General features: G+C 40.2%; 1 protein-coding gene across 3 annotated transcripts; it reads right to left on the reverse strand.

Annotated features, from left to right (window-relative positions):
* Window positions 1–9,975: 9,975 nt before the first annotated feature.
* On the reverse strand, window positions 9,976–16,405 carry LOC118772701 (glucagon family neuropeptides-like). 3 transcript variants are annotated; one of them, XM_036521255.1, is made up of 7 exons: window positions 16,109–16,405; window positions 15,565–15,669; window positions 14,352–14,486; window positions 13,765–13,869; window positions 12,979–13,113; window positions 12,376–12,496; window positions 10,205–10,286 (listed from the first exon to the last, which is right to left on the reverse strand). In XM_036521255.1, exons 2-7 carry the CDS (start codon window positions 15,666–15,668, stop codon window positions 10,278–10,280), a joined length of 609 nt encoding a protein of 202 aa, XP_036377148.1. In that variant the 5' UTR covers window position 15,669; window positions 16,109–16,405; the 3' UTR covers window positions 10,205–10,277. The 3 variants fall into 3 exon arrangements, with proteins under 3 accessions (XP_036377149.1, XP_036377148.1, XP_036377150.1); XM_036521256.1 differs by lacking the exons at window positions 12,376–12,496; window positions 12,979–13,113 and having other exon boundaries at window positions 9,976–10,286; XM_036521257.1 differs by lacking the exons at window positions 10,205–10,286; window positions 12,376–12,496; window positions 13,765–13,869 and having other exon boundaries at window positions 12,860–13,113.
* Between the last annotated feature and the right edge of the window lie 6,138 nt (window positions 16,406–22,543).

Raw genomic sequence — 22,543 nt, forward strand, 5'->3', positions numbered from 1 at the left:
GTAGATGGAAATATTAATAAGCGATTACATTTATATATAGGATATCAGTTCTGTAGACCTTACCCTGCTCTCTCACACACAAAGGGCTAATAATAATAATTGTTGTGGTTAATATCTGGTAATAACAATATCCATAAACATCTTACCATTCTTACAAGGATTATACTTAGTTATCACATGTAAAATATTCGGTTCATTACAATTTTGTTCCTAAATTCTAATTACAAATGTGCAGACCTGAGAACGTTTGGAGCACATCAGTCTGATACCAGTCAAGAGCTTGTTCTTTCTCAGCTCCATGATTTCAATGAAATATTTAAAAACTCATTAAAATTGTAAGGATCAAAGCTGAATACCAAATAAGGGTAAAGGGAAAATGTGGTCTAGACTGGGTAACAGGACAGCTCATGACCCTCGTGACTTCCATTGTATTCTTTTCTTACATAAACACCATAGACACTCTGGTTTTTGTAAGAGGGGGAAGACTTTTAAAACAGACACACGACCCTGAGATCATGGTTGAATGATCATGGATCAACTGCAAGTATCCATTGTAATAACCCCACTATGGATTTCCCTGTCTCGTTCAAAAAAGGGAATTTTCACCTTCAGAGGTTTGACATTTTGCATCCAACATCCATTTCATACAGAGGATTCAAAGTAACAGCATAATTTGATCGCAAACTCTGTAATAAGCAGAGCAGTGCAGAAGGTGTACCATGGATTACAATAGCACCTTCTTCTTGACTGGTATCTGTTTCCTTTTGAATAAACAGTCATTTTATGCAGAACCATTACATTTGCCTTGTCTATGATTCAGTTATTCAGAAGAGAACAGCAATATTTACATACTGAGCAGGGTTATATTCATGCAGAGATTTAGAAAGCAGTGAACCAGAACAAAGCAGAGCAGCGAGGCTGATCTGGGAGGTGACAAGACTTGTACCCAACCCTCCCGGGACATCCCAATCATTCAGTGGGGCGTGGAAACGCAGATGGCCGCAGTCAGTGAATGACACATTGGGGAGATCCCAAAAAAATAAAGAAGCCTCGCCGGAATTGGGGCTGGGACACCCAACGAGCTGCAAGACACTCCGCACCAGCCATCTAATTCCCCATGACTCCTTTGCCTCTGGCTCGGGGCTTGCGGACTGGGTGATAATCTAACAGCGAATGTGAGAAACTGTGCTGCGTGGAAAAGCGGGCGGCGTGAGGCGGGGGCGCTCAGCCTGTGCAGGAGGCTGTCCTCTCGTCCTCAGCCTCCCTCTAGCTCCGCTGCATGGACCCACCCCAGACGACGACGCAGTGGATGACACATTGGGACGGAGCGAGGAGCAAGCAGAGACAAATTGAATGTGAAGTGGAAAAGCTCCGCGCCACGGCGACCAGCGTGTGATCAGATGAGTGACACCGAATGAGATGGCCTCACAGGCGAGGGCCGTCACCATGGCTCCAGCCCCGCACAGGAGACTCGTCTGACTCACAACAGCAGTGCCCCGCTGAAGGAAAGCTATCGGGCCTGACAATACCTAAAGCTCTTTCTGTAAATCTCACCACTCGTACTGTGGAAGAGTCACCTAATGGGCAATACGCACCAAATATTAATGTTTTTTTTTTGCTTGTGTTGTTCTCTACCTCACTTGTAAGTCGCTTTGGATAAAAGCCAAATGAATGTAAATGTAATGGAGATGATGCTCTTGGTGCCTGTTCTTCTGTTTATTTGCAATTGCTCCCCATTTGTTTGGCAAACCAAGGAAGTTCTAAAAATTGAAAAAAAGTGCACTGGGTGGCATTTGGAAGAGCATTGTTTTCAAACGGTTACAGAAATGTCCCCACCCCTACCTTCCCAATGGGCCATGGGGAAGGTCCGAGAGATTTGCGATGACAGTGTCTCCTCTCCGTGGGCAGTCACAGACCTTCCAGGCTTGCATTAACAGAGCTTGGTTCTATGTGGCTTCATGGGTTTGTTGCAGAAGGGACTGCAGGCTGCAGGGATGGCTCTGGAGATGCTTTTTTGTGCTTTTTGTTTTCCTTGTGTTCCAGCCCTGCCCCGCTCCCCGCCTGGTCTCCGCCTGCCTGATTGCCTCAACACCTTCACCTGCCTGCTTGCCCACCTGCATCCCATCTCCTCGTCACCCCAGCCCTATATCTTCCCTGCGTGTCTCTGTCTTGTTGCTAGTTCGTTTCAGTGTTTCTACCTGTCTCGTCCCCGCCGTAGTTTGTCCTGTTGATTGCCGTTTCGCTGATTCTTCCTGCATCCTGACCACGATTCTGCCTGCCGCCTGGACTCGATCGCCTGGTTACTCGCCTGCCTGGTTCCTGACCCTGTCTGCTCCGATTCCCGACCTTGGATTTGCCCCCGGGCTGCTTTTCTGTTTTCCGAACCCTGCCTGTCTCTGGTCTTATGAACTGCCTGCCGATTACAATAAACGCCTGGAACCTGAAAATCTCGTGGTCCACGTTTGTGTCCCCGTCACCCCCGTGACAATAGGAGCTGCAAGATGGGAGACTGAGACGTCTCCATTCCCTCTTTCCCTTTTTATTTTCCTAGACCAGTTGAGGCATGTCTGAAGATAATAACCCTCACAATAAATCCAAGTTCACTCTACCTGAATCCTGCGGTAACTAGCCTTCATTGTGACCCTCCTGACAATCATCAGCATTGATTCAAGACAAGTCCATTCCCTCGCCTTGTGCTAACTAACATGTACGTGACAAACCTCTCCTGGTTTGCAAAATTTCCTCTGTTGCCAATACATCCATTTTCACTGGGCTATTTATGGTCTGCAACCGGGAACATAGTTCAGACGCTGCGTGTGCAGTCTGCACATGCCTCTTAATGATTCACTGCTAAAAAAGTTCACGCTAAAAGTCTGCCATTTAAAAGGTAACAGTGAGTGAAAAAGCAACGCAGCAACACGGTGGGCCTTGGAGCTTTGCATGAAAGTGGAGCTGCACGCTTTCTACCCACCTCTGTAGAAAGTCACATTGACGGATTGAAAGCGCGTTTCATCTTCAAGACTGACATAGAACATGAAGGGAATTTGTGGGAGCCGCGATGTATTGTGTAAGCCGCAGATGAAATATGTGAATGTTTATGAAGATTTGCGGAAGATGGGCGAAATGTGTATGCCATAAATCCCTGTGATGTCCTGGGATAAATGACTGAGCTCTCTTGCAGACAACAGAAACGCTATGGAGGTGTTGTGTACTTTGAGATTCTACTGCCTTTTGGAAAAGACCAGGGCACTTGTATGTGTGGGCTGCAAACAACCACAATGATTATTTTAATTGTTGAAAAATTAAACTATGCATCTGTTATAAGATGTACATCTAATTATAAAAACTAGTAGAAATATGAAAAGTATGAAAAATTCAAAAAAAAATTCTTCTTAGTAAGCTGATTAGATTTATTCACAAGAGATACTGCATTTACCTGTAATCTTCTCTGTGTATATTAAGGAAATTAATGGGAAACAGCTAAGAGTTTAAAATAAAAAGAAATGAGCTTAAAGAACAAAAGATTAACATTGACGTTAAATGATTTGCCCAAAATGTTTTTTGTTGCTTTAAACTGTTCTGCAGTTTGGCTTGGCGGTCAGAGATGGCTGTGCTTCCTTCTCAGGGTGTAAGATGCTTATAATGATGTGTGAGTAGGACTTCAGGGGTCACATGACAGCTATATAATGAGTACATGATCCAGTCCTCATCCAGAGACATGTTCACTTCCCTGACCTCTTGCCGCAGTGACGTCTTGTACACTGGCACCGTAATTTGGCTAAATGTCTATGCTGAAAAACTGGTATATTTACGTCCAGAGGAAGAAACCAAATTATTCCCTCAGAACACCAGAATTCATATTAATCTGTTTATCTTCTCAGCAATATTTCTAGACATTGTGAGGTACATTATGTTTGTTTGCCTCGTACTCAATCAATATAAATAGTCATTGAAGTCTCTGTTTTGTGCGTGTGTGTGTGTGTGTGTGTGTGTGTGTGTGTGTGTCTTTGTGGATGTGCTTCTGAAAAAGCTAGTAGTAAGCATGCATTGGTGCAACACAGCTGAATGCAGCTACAGTAGGTGCAACACAAAAGCACGTTCCACCAGGTCTGTTGAGAGGGAACAGCCCACATCTAGTGGGACCAGTGGTGCACGCACAGACTGACCTAACGCATCCAGCTCCAGCGTCATAGCCCATCTGCCCTCCCTCTCGTGCCTTTTAGCTCTCCCTTAAATTATTCATCTGTAGACGTTGAATCAGATGCACCTATATCATGTGAAGGCTTTTTTTTTTCACCAGGATATTTATTTATGGCAGACCACAGTAGAGTCCAAACCTTCCACGAACACACATGCAACAGCCAGGCAACGTGCGGAAAGTGGAAATCCAAACAATAGGGGCTTCTTTTCCTCTGACAAATCCCCCCCCCCAATTCCCCCCCAATCCCCCACCTTCTACCCCAGAGCTCCTGGGGTTAACTTTGACGCAGCAGTGACAGGAATCTGCTTTCGAGCAGCCAATTACCCTCCTGGGACACAGCACACACATACACACACAAGTGCACATACACACACACAAAAACAGGCAAAACGCACAAACACACACACACACACCTCGGCTTCTAACAAACCCGCATCATGCTTCAGCGTTCAGCGGAGGCTGATCAGACACAGTGGGAGGGTGGAATGAAAGGACTACGTGTGGATTTCCCCTCCGGAAAGCCGCCGCGCAACTGTTCCCCTGACAAGGAGTCACGCGTTCCCAGGGAGGGGCTTTGGTGACACGATACTGCGACGATAATAACAACGCCAAAAGATGCAAAAGGGAAAGCATCCTGCACGGCTCCAGCCCTGACGCCGCTTTCACAGCGCTAACTGAAGGCTCGCTGACAAGAGCAGTGACTCTCTCTCCTCTTGCTGAATTGAAAATGGGCAGGAGCGGGGAAAAAAGAGCTGGTAATAGAAATGTCTCACATTTTAGGCAGGCACTCTCATGTGAGAGGTGAGGCTGAGGAGAGCGGCCAGCGCGCGTTTACCCTGCCGCTCATGCTCTGAAGCCCTTTCTCAGGGTCTCACCCGGCGAAGCTTACACTTTCAGACCCGCTCACACGTCAAAACCGACAAGCGGCTTTGATTGTTTTGGCTGACTTAGCAATGCAGTGTGACTGTCTGCTGCTTTTTTTGTTTTACCATTTGCATAAATCCATCCAGTGATTTTGGATGGTGTCACAGTGGAAACAGATGATTAGAAAATCCAGACAGATTAGTGTGTCTGCCCTTGTGCTAGCTGATCTTTCATGGCAGGAAAATAAATAAGTGATGTGGTTGGGTCTCGGGTCAGGCCATCTCTTCATTCAGCCAACTTCAATGTTCCTTTTCCATGCGTGGAGAGGAGCCATTTCATTTGGTTTTCACTGAGCCAAGAGAAGCATTCATGAAAGTAAAAAGGTCCAGGTAGCAATCAAACCTAGTTACATCATTTTTAATCATTTACAGAATTATTATGAAATTCTGCTTTTCATACTACTGTAGGTCTTAATCTTTCTCAACATGCTCATATTTATTAAAGGGAGAAATTTGCATTTCCTCAGAATGGCTTGCTCACTAAATTCATAATAATTACTCTGACTAGCATTACAGTCCTGGGAGCCAACACCCCTTCTCAAAAGCGAAACACCCATGTTCACTGTCTAACTGTTATGTTCCCGATATGCTTGAATGAAAGCTACTGAGCAGCTCCAATGTCACTTGGAGATATTCTTTTAGAAAACGCAAGTTGGCATTCATTGCGTCTTGAAAGGAAACAACACAGCAAAACTCTCATTTGTGTTTCTCAGGCAAGTGTCTTCAGCTGAACAGCATGAAGAATATAAAGCATATCTGCAATGTGTCTGACTGACAGGTGAGGGCACCATAAAGCTGGAGGAATCGCGTTCGTAAAAGGTGTCTTCCATGTGGTCTTATGCGGCGTGGGGAACATTTATGTTGGTTACACATCCAGGAAAAAAAAAATGTGGGGTGGTTTTCTCATGAGGCGCATTTGTCATTAGCGCCTCCTGTTGCCATCAGTGCCGGTTAAACAGAGCAGCGGCCGAAGTAAAGCAATTTGAGTGAAATATATCTAATACTGTCCTCAGAAACCCAGCGAGGCCATGGCAGCCTGGCTCCCCTGCATCCTCCCGGGACCCGTTGCTTGGCAACACCCCCTGATTAGGTTACTTGGGTTAAGAGAAGATCTGGCACGGGCCAGCGGGATCAGATCACAGTCATTGATCATCGGCCGTCTCTCAATTGTGGGATGTGGTAACCTACCCAGGCCCGGAGCAGAGGAATCAAAGTCATGGGTGGAGTGGGGAGGAGGAGGACAACACAAATGCGAGGGAGACTAGGGGTACTAAGCAAACAGAAGCCAACATGTGACCTTCAGATCTAGCACCCCAAGCTCTCTCATAATACCACTCTATCCTAAATAACTCTCACCTAAACTCTGCTTACGTCCACAGTAGGGCCAAAGCCACCATTTTTTTGTACTGGTTAGAAGACTGGACTAACGACCTGTGGATCCCACATGAAATTTTGTAGTTTTACCCTGCAGTTGTACCCTGAAGTTGTACCCTCTCACCTCAAGGGTTCCAGGGTAATGCAACCACATGAATTGGTAACAGCAAGTCTTTCATCTAAATCTGTTTCTCCGTACAATGGTGCATGCCAACCACATAAATGCTACTAATTTTCACTTGAATTAACCTATTTTTGCAGATCTGTGAACATTATTATCCAACCTTCAAAATGAGTATTAGCAAAACCCGGAATCCGTGTAGTACCTATGACGCCTTAGAAAGGTTATCCTTTCAAATCATTGCGTCATGTGAAGAGGAGGCGCAGTTTGAGTTAATTAACTTTAATCTGGAGTGACGTGTATTAAAAGGTTTTCCCGGTGTCATGGGAAGCGCAGCTGTGTTAGGTGCCTTTGAAACCCTTTGCCCACCGGTGGCCACACTTTGCTGTCTGACCTCCCCCTGAGCCTCACAGATTATACAGTAGGACAGAGAGACACGGGCTGAGTGTGGCTCAGCCGCTGATTTGAAGCAGTGCCTCAGCTGAGCCGAGGCAAACACTAAGCACTCAACACCAGACACAGCGCAGCAGAGCCTGAAACGAATCCTAAACACCAGACATTGCACAGCAGAACTGAAACAAACAGTAAACACCGGCATCAAACAGAGCACAGCACAACTGAGGCAAACACTAAGCCCCAAACAACAAACACTGAGCAGTGGGGGCAAGCCCTGTACACTACACGCCAAACACAGCCCAGTGAAGCCAAATCAATCTTGAAACACTGAACAACAAATAGCTCAGTGGGGTTAAAGCAAACCTTAAACAACAAGCAACAAATTACAAGTGCAACAGAGCTAAAAACAACACAAAATGCTACAAAACAAAGTACAGTGAACCTGAAACAACCTTAAATATGAACAATATAAACTGAATCATAACCTGAACACCAAACACATTACAGTTTAGCTGAATCCAAAACTAAATACACTGTAGTTGATCTGAAAAATAATAATAATGTGTTGTGCTGTGGTGTGAGGACCATCCAGACCAAATCAAACACTAAACACCACCATGAGAGCTGAAGAAGGAAAAGAACTGTGATTTGGATGATACCTGGATTTCCTCACAGTTTTTAGTCTTTGGTAGATTAAAATGTCTGTTTAATCTTTTAAGCAGGGTGTGAACATTCGAGCACATTAATGATTACTACCAGCAGTTACCTCATTGGCGAAAGTGAACAGTGTTCTAAAATCGATCCAAATAAGCTTCTACTTCCCATGAAAGGGGAACATTTTTAAATAAACGTATTGAGGCATTTTCATAGTGTTGCAGTGTTCCTAACATGCTCAGTGATTCCTGATTATTTATGGAAAATTTCTTAGCGCTGACTGAACTGATGAACCTGGAGGACAGATGACCCTCCCCTCCTAGATTGCAGCAGGTTACCACGAATTACTCAGGCACCTGCGATGCCATGTGTAGGGCAGGTCCTATTACAGGCTGCAATTTGTGAATGTTATCCATTAGGGGCAAGAGCAGTTAAGTGTCTTGACTGGAGGGGCCCAAGCCTACTAAATGAGTCGTATGTCTGTTAGCTTCTTGACAGCCTTATTTACTGGTGAGATGAAACATCAATCACACTGACAAAAGTCGGAGCGTGTGTATCCTTAGAAATGGCTGCTGTAGAGCTGTAGAGAATCAGAATGGTGAATGTGGTGTCCCACCAGTACTAGTATTGAGTGTGTATAAGATCAATGTACTGTTCTGTGGGGTATGAAATATGTCATGCATCTTTAATCTGAAAATCAAGATTTTAAAGAAAATGATCGCTTGTTAGTCACTGCAAGTAAAATGATGACTTTCTTTTTGAAAGGATATAAATTTATACCAGATGTAAACCCAAAATTTACCACATTTACCCTGTAGAGGAGGCATTAGCAAATCAGTTCAAAATATGTATTGTATTTCTTCTTACTCATGGTTTGGATCAATTTGCTGCAGAATATGAAACCAAGGTGAAAGCACCCCAATGAACATTTATCCCAACAATGTGTTCAGCTCAAAGTAAGGGGGAGGGGGTGTATGAACACTGTGTTCCTGCACAGAAACTCAGAATAGGATTTGGTCACTAACAGTGAAATACACAGAAGTCTTGTGATCCATTCTGAGTGGCAGAGATGCTCTGAGATGCAGAAAGGTCCACATTTCTTTGACATTTGCTAATGGCCTAAATTGTCACTGCGGATTTTCATCCCAGGGCAGAGGTTAGGCTAGTTGGTGCATCTGCCAGACATCTTCCAGCAGTGGACCAAAAGCATTTCCAGACACTCTAATCCCAAGCAGACTGGAGCTGAGGAACTGTCACTCCCTTCAGGACCTGTCCCAGAGGCTTCTGGGACAAGAAAAGAGTTATGATGTGGATAGCATCCTTCCCAGTTGAGTTGACATCCCACCTCTAGCACTTCTAGCAAGACACTTATATATTGACTTGATGCCCAACACCAGCTTCACTTCCACCCTTTGAATATCTTTGAGAAGCAGGCCCTTCACAACTGATTTGTTTTGTTTTTTTTTTTTGTTTGTTTGTTTTTTGTTTTTTTTTATCAGCTTTAAGGTCGATTAAAATACCCAAAATGTTGTATTAAAAAAAGTTTTGATTTTTTTCAGGGGGTAATTTCTTTCCCCAAAAAATATTTCAGTTATTGAACAATGAGATCCATTTTTAGCATACCATTGTTGTTTATTTAATGCAAAACCCTGTTATTTTAGTGTTTTTTAACTGCATGTTTAGAAGGAGTATTAAAATTCATGTAGGACACAACTGTGATGAATGACTTGATTCTCCAATCCGGTTTGGGAATGATATGATATTCTTGCAGTATTCCACATGACTTTGGACCTGATTTAATGCACTCACATCAATTTGGTGGAATGGGAAGACAAAGATAACAAAGATAAAGTTTCTATGGAACAGCCACTCTCTTCCCCTGGCATTCTCACTGATCTGTATATATCATGGCAGCTCATGTTGGGAGAAACAGTGTGTGCTTCTGTCTGTCGGGAACAGTGGTCAGCTACATGCACTCTTCATGTGTAGCTGGGGTCAAAATCTATACTGAATCTGTCATGTATGTTGTGCTGCCTATTCAGCTAAAAATAACGCTAAGCTTACGTCCTTGCTTCAGAAATCTATGGTGGTATGTGTTTCAAAGATTAGACGAAATTGTATTGTTTACAAAAATTTATTCATACAAATCTTACAACACCTTTTTTAAACAATCATAAACGTTACCCCTGAGGAGTCCCGTGTGTAATTATAACGATATTACTTGCTAATATTCATTTTCCACACAATAAATATATATATATATATATTTAAGTTTAATCTTCACGTTTAGTAAGGCTTTTGGCGCTTTCAGAATGATACACACTGGGCGTCACGGAGAGGAAACCATGATGCTTGCAACTAACTATCACAAATCTCTAATCTAGCACTCAAAAACAACTGCAAAAAGAAATAGTAGTAATAGCGCTCTCTAAACCTAATCCTGGCACTACTTATCAAATCGAAGTTCTGCGCAGCACAAAAACAAGAACCAAAAAGTGAAATGTAAGCTGATGGTTTGCAGCATTGTAGGGCCACTAAATAGCCATCTGTGATTCGTGGCGATTTTAAAGTCGAAGCAAGGCACCAAAGCCGCAAGCTGCGTCCTGCGTCACAAAGCCTGGAGGAGAATGCAAAATTGAAGAAAGATTGATTTCATACACAGGACTCAGGGCACAGATCGAATCACTCTGTTCTACTGCTGTTATCACAAGGCTCAACTGGCAGTGTCTGCAAGGCCTCCTTTGCATAATACTTTTTTTTTCATAAAACTTTGCATTTATTAGTGGTTATTGATAGAAAGGGTGTTTTTTCTGAGAGCAAGGGAGATCTGTGAAATATCACTGGTTTTTGGTTGTTTGCATTTTTGTCTGTAGAGGACTACTGGATTATGTGCTGTTTCTGTCTTTTGTTGTTGAGGTTTGTTACTGAGCAGCTCTTTAAAGTGTCCAAACTTTGTATCAATTATAAAAAGTCAAGCTGATTCATCCAGGCTCATTGAACCTGAACTCCTTGTCAGAGAACACATGTGAGGCGAACTCCTTTATTGGTATGCTACCACTGTAATGAGGTGTGGAAACCCTTTGCCTTGCTCTGCCCTTTCACTGGTGTAACCAGGTTGTCCATCCATAAAATTGATTTGTCTCAGTCTCTTTCTAGCCAGCTCTCTTTCTCTGTCTAGCTCTTTCTCACACACACACTCTCTCTCACCAACTTAGATACAGTACTTGCTGTACTTTCTCGTAAATCATAGAAAAATATACAAGAAAATAAATTTCAACATAACTCATCTTTGATGGAGAAGACAAAATGGGAAAAATGTAAGGGGTGGGCTTGTCTTATATTCGCAATGGAGGATGTAAGTGATACCTATGGTCAAGATGGCCTTGTGGGCTTCAAGGTTTGAAAGATAAAAATTTGAACAGGATCTTAAACAAACTGCTGTTAGGGTCTCCTAACTTCCAGGTGTTGCCTTTGTCTTTAAATATATCAGCACTTACAACTTGTGTGTTGAATGAAAAAATGAATCAATGAACTGGTAAATCAAACACTATCTATCTTGTCAGCAGTGTCCTGCTAAACAATAATCAGACCTGTTTCCACATATATATGAAGACAGGAAGATAAATTCACATTCAACATCAAATTGTAAAGTAAAGTTGGAAAAACAAAACAAACAACATCAATCACAGTGAACACAGCAATATAGAATCAAAATCAGTGAGCAAAAAATTGTGAGTGCTTTAGATTGCACTGATTTTGTGGCGATTACAATTACTTTAATGATCCATTCTAACTTTACATCTGTTTCACATGACAAGAAAGTGAGGCACAATAGCGAGACCAGGAAGATTCAACATGAAAGTCCTAAAACTGTTTGGGATCATTTTTATGATATTACAGCAAATAACCAAAAATAAATTAACCCACATAAAAAGTACCATTTTTTTTTGTTTTTGTTTCTTTCTCTTAAGAAAAAAACAACATCTGCGCCCCTCGGTTGTGCCTCCCGCTACTTTAGATGACACAGAAAATAACTGTGATACTTTTTATGTGGACGTAGACATGAAAAAGCTTAAATGCGCTCAGGTTCTTCTAAAGCTTCTTTAACACATGAACAGCACTAGAGAGTAACACATGATACTTTGTTTAAAGTTTAAGGACTAGACCTCAAGGAGTCAGGATTAGAATAAACTCTGGAAGTGTCTTTTTCTTTCTTTTTTTTCTGCAAGGTTCTGCAAGTCTCCCCTCTTTGGAGCATATTTCATGGGAAAACTTGCAAAAGATGAGCAAAAAGTGTACTTTTAAAATCTCTAATATCTGCTGTCCCATTTGGTTTTCCCTCCCCTAAAATTTTAGCATTTTAAAGTAACTTTAAGTATGTGTTTCATATTCACACAATAGTCCACAGCTTGAAAGGATAGTTATCAGAAATTTTGAAAGAGAATTTTATATACATATACATACATATATATGTATATTACATATACATGTATATATATAATATACATGTATTATATATACATATATACATGTAGATATAGATATTGTTTTGGATCTTTTCAGAAAACAGAAGCACAGACCAGGAAAGAAGGAGATTGAATTGTATATTTTGAGTGGAAGAAAACAGGGTGAAGCTGAGGTGAGGAGAGAGGGGGGACAGTAAGATCCCTCCAGACAGGCCTCGGAAAAAGAGCCTTGGAACTCACCGGAAATTCGGGAGAAAACTGTTTCAGCCAGTCTCCCAAAATAGCCTCAAACTCATCCCCATCCGGGAGGGCATCAAAGTTTATGTCTTGTAGAATATGGTGAAAATTTAAGTCTTCAGGGCTGTTGTAAATAAAAACACTAAGCTCTTAATTTCAGTTACAAAAAATAAATGTAACATTCAATGCATTGATTGTCTTTTAAAATCTATTTATTTCTGTATATTTATATATGTATATTTATATATTTAAAAGACATGATCTCAGGCGCATAACGTTCATGTGCACATTTTTTTTCTTTTTTATTGTAGGCCTAAATAAATATATATATAGCTATAGATATAACTAAAAGATTGGTCCACAAAGTAGATCTGTGCGTTCTCAAGTGCTTTGTACAAAAGAAAAACAATATTATTATCAAAATATTCATTTTAATGGCTTTACTTCATACATAAATACATGTTTAAAGAACACAGGAGCGATCCACTGATTGTTCAGTTATCTCAGAATGACTTGATCTCAGGGCTGTACACAGAGGGCAGTTTTGTTTATGAACGCTACAAATAGGATAGCCGGCGTCCTTTGTTTCTAAATCTCTGTCTATACCTTTTCCCCAGGACCGCTGCCAGATATTTCTTGACAGCCATTTGTTTTCGGTAGCGGCTGTAGCTGTCTGTGAAGATCCCATCCGAATGCCTTTTGGACAAAGGCTCTGTATCGTCCTCCATATTGCTGCCCCCACTGTAAAACGGAAAACCAGGATATTTTCTAGTAGCACGAGACATGCCCCTTCCCCAGGAATTAACAAGCCTGTCAGTGTTAATACTTTTTCCACTTTCTTTAATCTCTTTTTCTTTTTTAACAATGTGACTAAAATAATGTACTTTGTTTTTTACATACTTTATATTTCCATGTAAACATGTCAAATCATTTTTTTCGTTGATCTAAGGGAAGCACTGTGTAATCGCATAGGACTTTAACCCAAGAGACCATACGAATATAAATTATTCATACTGCAAATTAAATTTATTCAACCACGTGGATTCTGTGCAGTGTTCCTTAAAGGGATATGATCAATCATGGAATATTTTGAGTTGCACAAACAACTAAATCATACCTGCATTAATCTGTCGTAGATTCCAGATTAAAAGATTGTTTAAGTAATTCCTTTTCTTAAATTTATAATGTGAATTTTTTTAAAAAAATGAATGCGAAAACCGCACACACGCACAGAAAAAAATGAAACAGAATTTCACATGGCTCGTGAACAGTGGGAAGGAAAAAAGAATTAAAACGTAACGCACAGCAAAACGTTGTCACGCACTCAAAATAAACTATAAAACAAGACTTTACACAGCAACCGAGATAAACGCTTAAAAGGAATGTCCTTACCCTACACGCTTTGCCATCAGAGAATGCAGATATTTCCTTGCTGACAACTGACCCAGCACCTTCCTGTAGGCCTTATTAAATATTCCGTCTGCGTGCCTTTCCGTTCTGGGATAATAAAACGCCAAACACATAGATCGTCAGTCACCCAGCGGAGAGGCAACATACCAAAATCAATATGCCATTTATGGTCCAAAATATTGGCCATATTTATTTTTTTGTTCACTAATTCATATCCTCCGAGTATATGTATTTACATTTTACGCGGAGGTATATTATTGTTCTCTCTTTCTCTTTTTTATTTATTTAATTTTTTTTTTCCAATGCGTCCATGTTCCTTGGGATACTACAGGGACTCCCTGACTACAGTATGAACTCGTTAAGCGTTACGTTTCCGATACTTATTTAGAGGAAGGCTCTACAGGTATTTCGAATGTCAGGTTCCAGCAAAATATGAGTCTGGACAGAACATTTAGTAAACAACATAAAACATAGAAAAACATAGATGAACAGAAACACGCTAAACAGAAAAAAATCCCAATAATGAAATGTCCAACGTGATCTCCGTTAACATTTAGGGTAATAATCACCTCTTCTCCGGTGGGTAGTATAACGTGTACACGTCGTCAATGACAGATGGGGGGCTCCTTATAGCAATTTGATCACTGTCAAAAGCCAAGTCGGGTAACGAGTTTCCGTCCTCGTCGTATACCTCATTTTCAAGTCTGAAATAAGAAATAAATGTTAAACACGTTTTATGTTCAGTTTAATTATAATATTAAATTGTATAAATCCGGCCCTATCACAAACATGTAGGTTTATTTGTAGTGGCCTATTAATACTTTATTTTCTTATAACAACGTAGAACGCATGTCCAGTATAAAACATTACTTGATAGAAACGAGCGATTTGATAGTTTAATAAATGACCTTTAATTAAGAAATCACGTGCTCACTGACATAACAGGATTACAAGGCCCTAAGAATGAACGTTTGTGCTTTTATGTGTGTATTCTGGGTTTCGCTGGAAATAGCATTGCAACTGATCGTATTTTTACTAAGCCCATTGGGAGTATAATAATATGAACTAAAATACAGTCTCGAAGTGGAAAAAAAACTCGAAAAGAATCTCTTTTGTCCACTGATATATCATTAATTAAATGACATTTGTGTGCCCAATGAAAATTCACTATAAAAATAATTCTGGATATTATCAGCAGCAGTCCAACTAAAAAAAGAATGAATGAATATCCAGACTAGAATCCAGTATATTCAGTAACAAAATGCGATAGTGATTGATCCTGTGCGTAGCATCATTTGGTTCATTTTGCTCAACATCTCAACAAATTATGCTATTTAACCATCACTCAAGGGACAGTCCCCCACTACAGCGCATCCTTTTCAGTGGATGGGCGAGTTTTTTCCAAATTTCCACTAATGGTTGTCGTTTCAGCAATTAGACGCCATGCACTCTAATGCAGTTGTATCGCCTGTTAATTTAAATGCCAGCACAGTTTTACTTTTGTTTGCGTTGAGGAAAATTTCATTTAATTTCATTTCATTTCACAAGCCGTTGTGTTTATCGTCTTTCAATTGACAAGACAATTGTACTTCTACATTTTTTCTTTACCATTTTTCGTTAGCCTACCAACCTTCTGCCTTACTGTTTTTAGGCAACAATTTCCAAATGTCTCGGAAAAACAGATCTTTTAAAACTGATTATTCGATTGACCATGAAAGCATATGCAGAAATGCCATTTGCGCTGAGTAAAAGTAAAGAAGAAAGGCATCCGCCTTTACGTACCTAACATTAGGGTAGCTAAGCCCAATAGGTGAACAGCAGACGCTGTAGTGCATTATGATTCCGTAGATGAGTAATGCTAAAGTCGCTTTTCTAGACATTGCCATTCTGTGAAGGAAATATCAGAAAGTTACAAAGGTGAAACATCAGGTGCCATCCATTATCTGCCTTCTTACAAACACAATGTTGCCCATTACAGCGAAAAAACGCTGGGAAACTCAGACAAATGTACCTCCCAATGATTTTTTTCTCTAGTTTAGCGATCAATTTGTAAAGCTTGAAATTCCTATAATTACAAGAATTGTGAAATATCCCCCCGCTAACCGCCACCAAAACTTTGTGGAATGCATGCAAGTGCGGCGATGTCCGTTTGGTGAACGATAAAATCTCAACCAAAGAAAAAGCAAGGGTGAAGAAGAAAAACGTTTCCGCTTGTTTGTTTTAAATCCTCAACGCGCTCCAAGTTTCTTCCTCAAATGTTTCCCATTTTAATTCATGCCTGCAGTAGAGCCTATCTATTTGAGACATCAAAGATTTTTCCACATACCTATTGCGGAGTAGAGAGTAGAGCTGGATGCGATCCGGGTGAGGCTGCGACTGTGAGAATGAGATAAAATCTTTCTCACGGCACTACTTCTCTGAAGCGCCTCCGCCGTTCCCTTATGTGCCGTCAATGTGTCCAACCCTCTACACTTTTATATACAATATGCAATTATTAGGTTTCTGTACAAACACAGCTCCGTGAAAAGGAGTGTAAACATTTGTCTACATATTATCTTTAGCCCAAAGTTTTTGTTCTGCCCTCCGATTCCCTCGGATTTTTATTCATGAATCCTGTGGCTTGCCTTTTTCATAAGTCACATTAAGGATGCTACAGACGTCATCAACCCTTCCTCCCGGAATATAATAGTACTTTTCCTTCCTCATCGATGGACTAGTCAGAGTCATAAACCTCACATGGATGTTTAGTTAAAAACTTAATTTTCGGACAAAGGATGAATGCTAATATTTGTCTGCGTGTCATATACGATATTACGGTCAGCTGAGGTCATTTTCCGTGGGCGGTTTCAATACCCCCCGAACAAGTCAGTTTAAATCGTTCCTTCAAACACATCTATGTATGTATGTTTTATTCAACCCCACGATTACGCCTCTATAAGTCATGAACATTGAAGATGAGTGGGATCCTTTGACTTAAGTATGATCCATACTTAACGACAGGGGGTTAACAAGAGATCGGTGCTGTCCGCCCCGGTGGTGCTGAAATATCAAAACCTTCGACTTTTACTCGCATTTGCATTCAAGGCACTAAACTCAAGGTGGTAAATGAAGGTTTTTCCTTTGTTTTGTTCGATACATTCATAACTTAGCCACGCGGTGTGTTTTCATTTGGATAAAGTGAGAACGATTATTGTACCTAAAATTCACCGCTCAACAACATTTATGGATTAGGCTATTTTATCATGTATGTAAAATGACATAAGGCTACTCCCTCTTTTAGAAATACTGTGCAAACCAAACAATTAATGAAAAAATAGGCATATGTTTGGCATAAAAAGAATATTGTGGTTTGTCAATCATTACTAAATCTGGACACCTGTCTGACACACCTTTCGATTTAAGGGGTTTTAGGAGAGTATTTTCTATCGTTTTTATTCTTCCGTCAGGAATGCGTACCTAAAACGTAGCTACCAGTTAATCAGATTCATAATCAAGGATTTCACTAAATGAATTTGGCTTCACACGAACTCCCAAAAGCTAGATTGAAAATGAAGTGGAGAACAGTCTTACAATAAGAGGGACTTCTCTGAATAGAAGGCCAAATCCTGTTTTAATATCCGTTTGTTCGTTTTGAAATACACTGTTTCAAACAAACACATTGTTTCAGAAACATTTATAAAAACCACAAATGTTTCTTTTATTTATGAGTCATGGTTCTATATGCTGAATGTAAATACTGGATGTAGCATTTAATGTAAAATTATTTGTAGTAAACAACAACGTGGGCTTTGAAGAATGCAAATGCCGGGTAGGCTACACAAGTTAAAATGTATCAGCAACATTCGATTTTCTGTATGTTTTAGAAAATACGACGAGTGGTTCATTGCATGAATCACGCAGGTGTATCCTTTCGTCTACTCCGACGTAATGTGACGAACATTTAAAGTCTTGCGTGCAGAAACTTTTTTCCTTTTTTAACCGAGGGCTGATTCTAAAAATGACGTCGAAAATCCACCCTTACATAAACTTGTCGTTTCAAAGTGCCGAGTGAAGAGTGCCATCAAGTGGCCGTTCGAAAGAAAAGCCATTTTCTTTCTGCCTGTGGCCAATCGTTCAGCCGGCTGCGGCTTCCTCCCATTTGACAGAATACCACTGAAAATGACTTAGTCACGACATTAATTATGTCCCCAATTCATTCAGAAAGTCCTGGTATTCTTGTTTCATTCATGAGACAGCATTATTTATGCCGAAAGCGGCAGCAGCGCGCATAACCAAATAACATGCCGTTGTGAATGTAAAAAGAAATATTTCTTTTTTTATTTAAAAAATAACAATTTTCCCCCTCTTTCATTACGTATAGTTAGTGAATCGTTCACTCTGATAACTTGGACAATCCATAAAGTTTAATAAACCTAACCCTGTCATGTTACGGGGAAAGTGTTTAATACAAACTCGGGAATAGTTTATTTGCATACGTTTAAGGATTAAAACGTGTAAGTAGCCTGTAGTCTTGGTCATATTGCCATATTAATCCCAGTTTTGCCTCATTAGTTACGTTACGGAGAGCTTTCGACGATCTGGTTTTCGTTCGTTTTTGGGAAATGATAGTCGTACCCCCACAGACATGCCTCAAGACCTCACAGGGTTTGGGTGCAATTTCCAGGAGCTATGTGCGTGTTGTATGTGTTTTTAAAAATATTTGTTTATTATATGTGACATATGTCGTCTGTCCAACTCAGTGATAACAATGCAGGCTATTACTTTCGGGTGATATTTGTAGAAGGGCTCCGACGTGACCACACCAGAATATTCTACAATACACGCATCATTTTCAGGTAGTTTGCGGAATACTTTTATTTTAAAATTTCATATTGCCAGACGATATAAAGCAACAAATGGTCTACTCTGTAGTGATATATAGGCTTTTAACTGTTCCGCACATTTACAGGACTGTGTAGGCTATTTGCGATCTCAATTCCTGCCTTTAAATTTATGCCTAACCAGTGCAGCTATGTACACAACCTATTCACAAAGTAGCGCCACGCCTTTACTGCTTACTTACTCGTTCTTGAGCTATCATCGCCTAAATTCAAAACACACTTCATTTATATGTATGTTCACATCCAAATATAAAATTGCTTCCTCATATTCACCAATACACTGTTTTGCAAACGTTCTCTTTGCCGATTCAAGTGATCTTTATTGCTTAGAAAAGAGTTGCGCTCGGTTAAATGGGTGTGCGAAAATGCAGACGAATCAATATCTAAAAAGCATTTAATGACGGTCGACTGGATTGACATAACACGTTATAATGAGACATGAAGTTTAAAATCAGCGTCTAAAAAGCAAAATTATCTTTAACACAGAGATATTAATTTATCTCGTTGTATTACAAAATTGACTGTAAATTTTTTTAGTGATGGAATCGATGGAATCTTTGTCTTCTGCACGAAGTCTGTTACTGAACGTGGAATGGTCGCCCTCAATAAAAGGAGACTTAATTCAAGCGAGTATTTTAACTTCATAAAACTGCATTTCCCTCTACTACTTTACGCATTGGTGAAGTTCTGGTCACTCGTGTGTCGACAGCCTTGCCGGGAACGCAGCTTCAAGCAACTCTCCCTCTCTCTTTCTTTCTCTCTCTCTCTATGCGCGCGTGTGTGTATTAAGTTCTCCCTTAAAAGCCAATATAGGTAATCATATAACATTGACAGATGTCAAAGAGTAACGTGATTTCACAAGACACATTACCCCATCACAACAACGGAGCTATGTCATAAGATGATATCACTGCAGTGAAACGTTTACTTGACGTGCAGAAAAAGAACTGACATTTAGGCTAATATCGTCCTGGCAATACAGTCAAAGCACAAGGCATTTCGGGCTCAACTTTCGATGATTACTGAAAACAGTGCACGTTTGCTTATAACTTTTTCAAGTAATAAAATAGCATTAGTCTTGCACAGTTGCGCTTTTCACTGTGGCTAAATCACGTCACGAAATGCACCACAAACTGAACTATCCCTTCAGCTGTGATGAATTAAACATTCGGTCTTCGGTCTTCTTTTAACATGTGACAAACGGATTAGTGTGAAGGCAGGTAAGGAATAACTGAGGCAGGAAATGAATTTGACAAAAACCTGAAAAAAGACCGTTTGAATCTTATGCTACTGCTTAAAATGCACGAAATTGCTTAACCATTTTTATGCAAGAAATCAGAAATCAAGCAATCGCTGTGTGTAGAAGGCACACCCTAAAGGTCTCAATGCTAATGCAGGATAAAGATATTTTGACCACAAATTCTGGGAAGGCTATCAGTCTTCCATTGTTACTAACACACATTAGAAAGGAAAGTGAAGAAAAAAGGGGAAGTTGCACATTAAGAGGAAAACTGATGACACCGTTAATGACTAACAATCTATGAGTCATGACGAAAAAGCTTTCAAAAAGCTTGCCTGTGCGCATCCGACTGTCGTGGGGACAGGCAGTCTAACCAGCACATATCAAGTTTATGCACAAATCATTATTTCAAATAACCATGAAAAGCAGAGTGCAAAGCCAGTGATGATTTCACGAGTCCCAGAGGACAGGGAGTCACATAATTGTTGGGCACAGCGGCTACAGTACCGAAATCTGCTTATATTGCATTATAATAAAACGTGTAGTGAAGCCAGCTATGGTCATGGAATATGCTGCCTTTGTTAAACATATTCAGACAAAGTGACAAATATTTGCCTTCATTATTAGACTGGATATAAACTTCTCAGGATAATACAGTTTCTTTCTGAAAATTGACAGATTGGGTAATGTTCCAAATGTTGCTCAAGTCCATGGTTTCTCAGCTGTCTCCTCATCTGCATGTAGCACATGGTCTCAGCAGGAAAAACAGATGTCTCATTTAAACCTTGAAAATTATCACCCATAATTAGTACACCAGCCACATTACTGACACATTTTAGCTAGAATATGAGCAATCAATTCCTTCCTGAAAGAACAGGTCCACTATATTTAGATGATATATAAAACAGCATGTATCAAGAAAATCCCACAGTTTAGCAAGTCATTAAGATTTTCTTTGGGACAGTGAAACAAATCAATATGTGTAATTTTTTTCAGTGTGATGGTCAGAATATGAATTCAATGAAAATAATTAGCACCAAAATCAGGTTTCATAAATTACTTATAAAAGTGTGTGTTTTTCAACTCATTTTCCAGTGGGTAAACAAATGTCCAATCAGTTTGTAATTAGCTTTAAACAGGTCAATAAGACTTTAGTAGGGGTGTAAATGTTGCTAATTGTGTAGATGCACTTCATCCTTGGTTGTATGGACAATGCTGAAGTTGCTTCTGTGAGCCAACAAACACCTTCTATGGTTGCATGGTGTACTGTATTAAGCTCCTCTGACTCTCTCATACTGGTCCCCAGAGAATCCTGGGATTTGTGAAGACAACTTTGGGTTTGTTCTTTTACATCCATGGTTCCAAACCTTTTGTCAAGAACAGACCAGGAAACCCATGCAGAAAATGCCAGTGTTCCAGGCATATAGCCATAAACTGAATCCCCTAATGAAAAGGATGGTATACATGTCGACATTAACAATTGTGAGTTAAAGATTGCGGTTTCTTAGGCAATAGACAGGAGCTTAGTGCACAAAAATAAGGCAAGATCATTGGGGGAAAATTTTCAGATGGCTTTGGGATTCATCAATAAATCAACACCAACAAACAAAGTCCCTCTCTACCTTTTCAGCAGGTTTTCTCTTCTCTTTTCTCAGTGGTTTCCCTGAGTGAGGCCTTTCAAACAAAAGTGAAGTGCTGATTACAGTTCACGTAATGTGGAAGTTTTCCAGGCAGCCTTCCAATTCCAAGAGGTGCCTCAAAGAGTTAGTTCTCTGGTGCTGCAGAGTTCCCACAGTTGCTTGTCTGTTTTTCTTATGAGGATACTAAGAGACATAGCATAGCATAATAAGTGCTGTTGTTTTTAATACATTCTGTGTTGTGTAGGCCAAGTTTACAGTACGATACTTGATTAATAGGCATCAAAAATGATGAAATCGCTATTATGAGTTTCAGTGTTCACAACACATTTCTATTGGCTTGTAAGACAGATACATTGAAAATGGAGATAGGATATATTGTGCTCTGTTTATCAAATGCTGGCTAGGTTATTGTCTGTCTGTAAATGTTCTTTTGATGACTATGGTCAGCATGTTGTTCATGGAATCTGGCACGCACACACATTCGGTGGTGAACTATATGTACTGTATATTCCTGACTACTCCATGGTAAACTCCCTTCACTGATACCTGAATCTGCGTCCTCTTCAAGAAAATGATCCTTACAATCATAAGACATATTTCCAATTGTCATTCAGATGTAATTTAACAATTTCAAGTGGTATCTTTTTTGTTTTGTCATCAGAAGAGGCTTCTTCTTTGCATCCTGGCCACAAATGCCACATTCACACAAATGATGTCAAATGGTACCTTTTGTCCTGGATTTTGTTTTGGAGATTTACAAATACTACCTTTGAATTCATGATTGCCTCCTAAAGTATGTGTCCCTAACAGGGTTGCTGCTGTATCAGCAGTCTTACATTTAACAGTATAGCAGATTTTTATTCATTCTTTCACAGCCATCTCCTAGCTTGTATCTTAACCTTAACCTGGATGATGCATGCCACTGATGAATTTCTGTTGTATGTTACCTCTGCCCACAACCCAGGAAGAAGAAAACCTTTGGAGGCGTCCTCACAGTTCCA

This window comes from Megalops cyprinoides, chromosome 2 (assembly GCF_013368585.1).
Source record: "Megalops cyprinoides isolate fMegCyp1 chromosome 2, fMegCyp1.pri, whole genome shotgun sequence".
Taxonomy (NCBI): Eukaryota; Metazoa; Chordata; class Actinopteri; order Elopiformes; family Megalopidae; genus Megalops; species Megalops cyprinoides.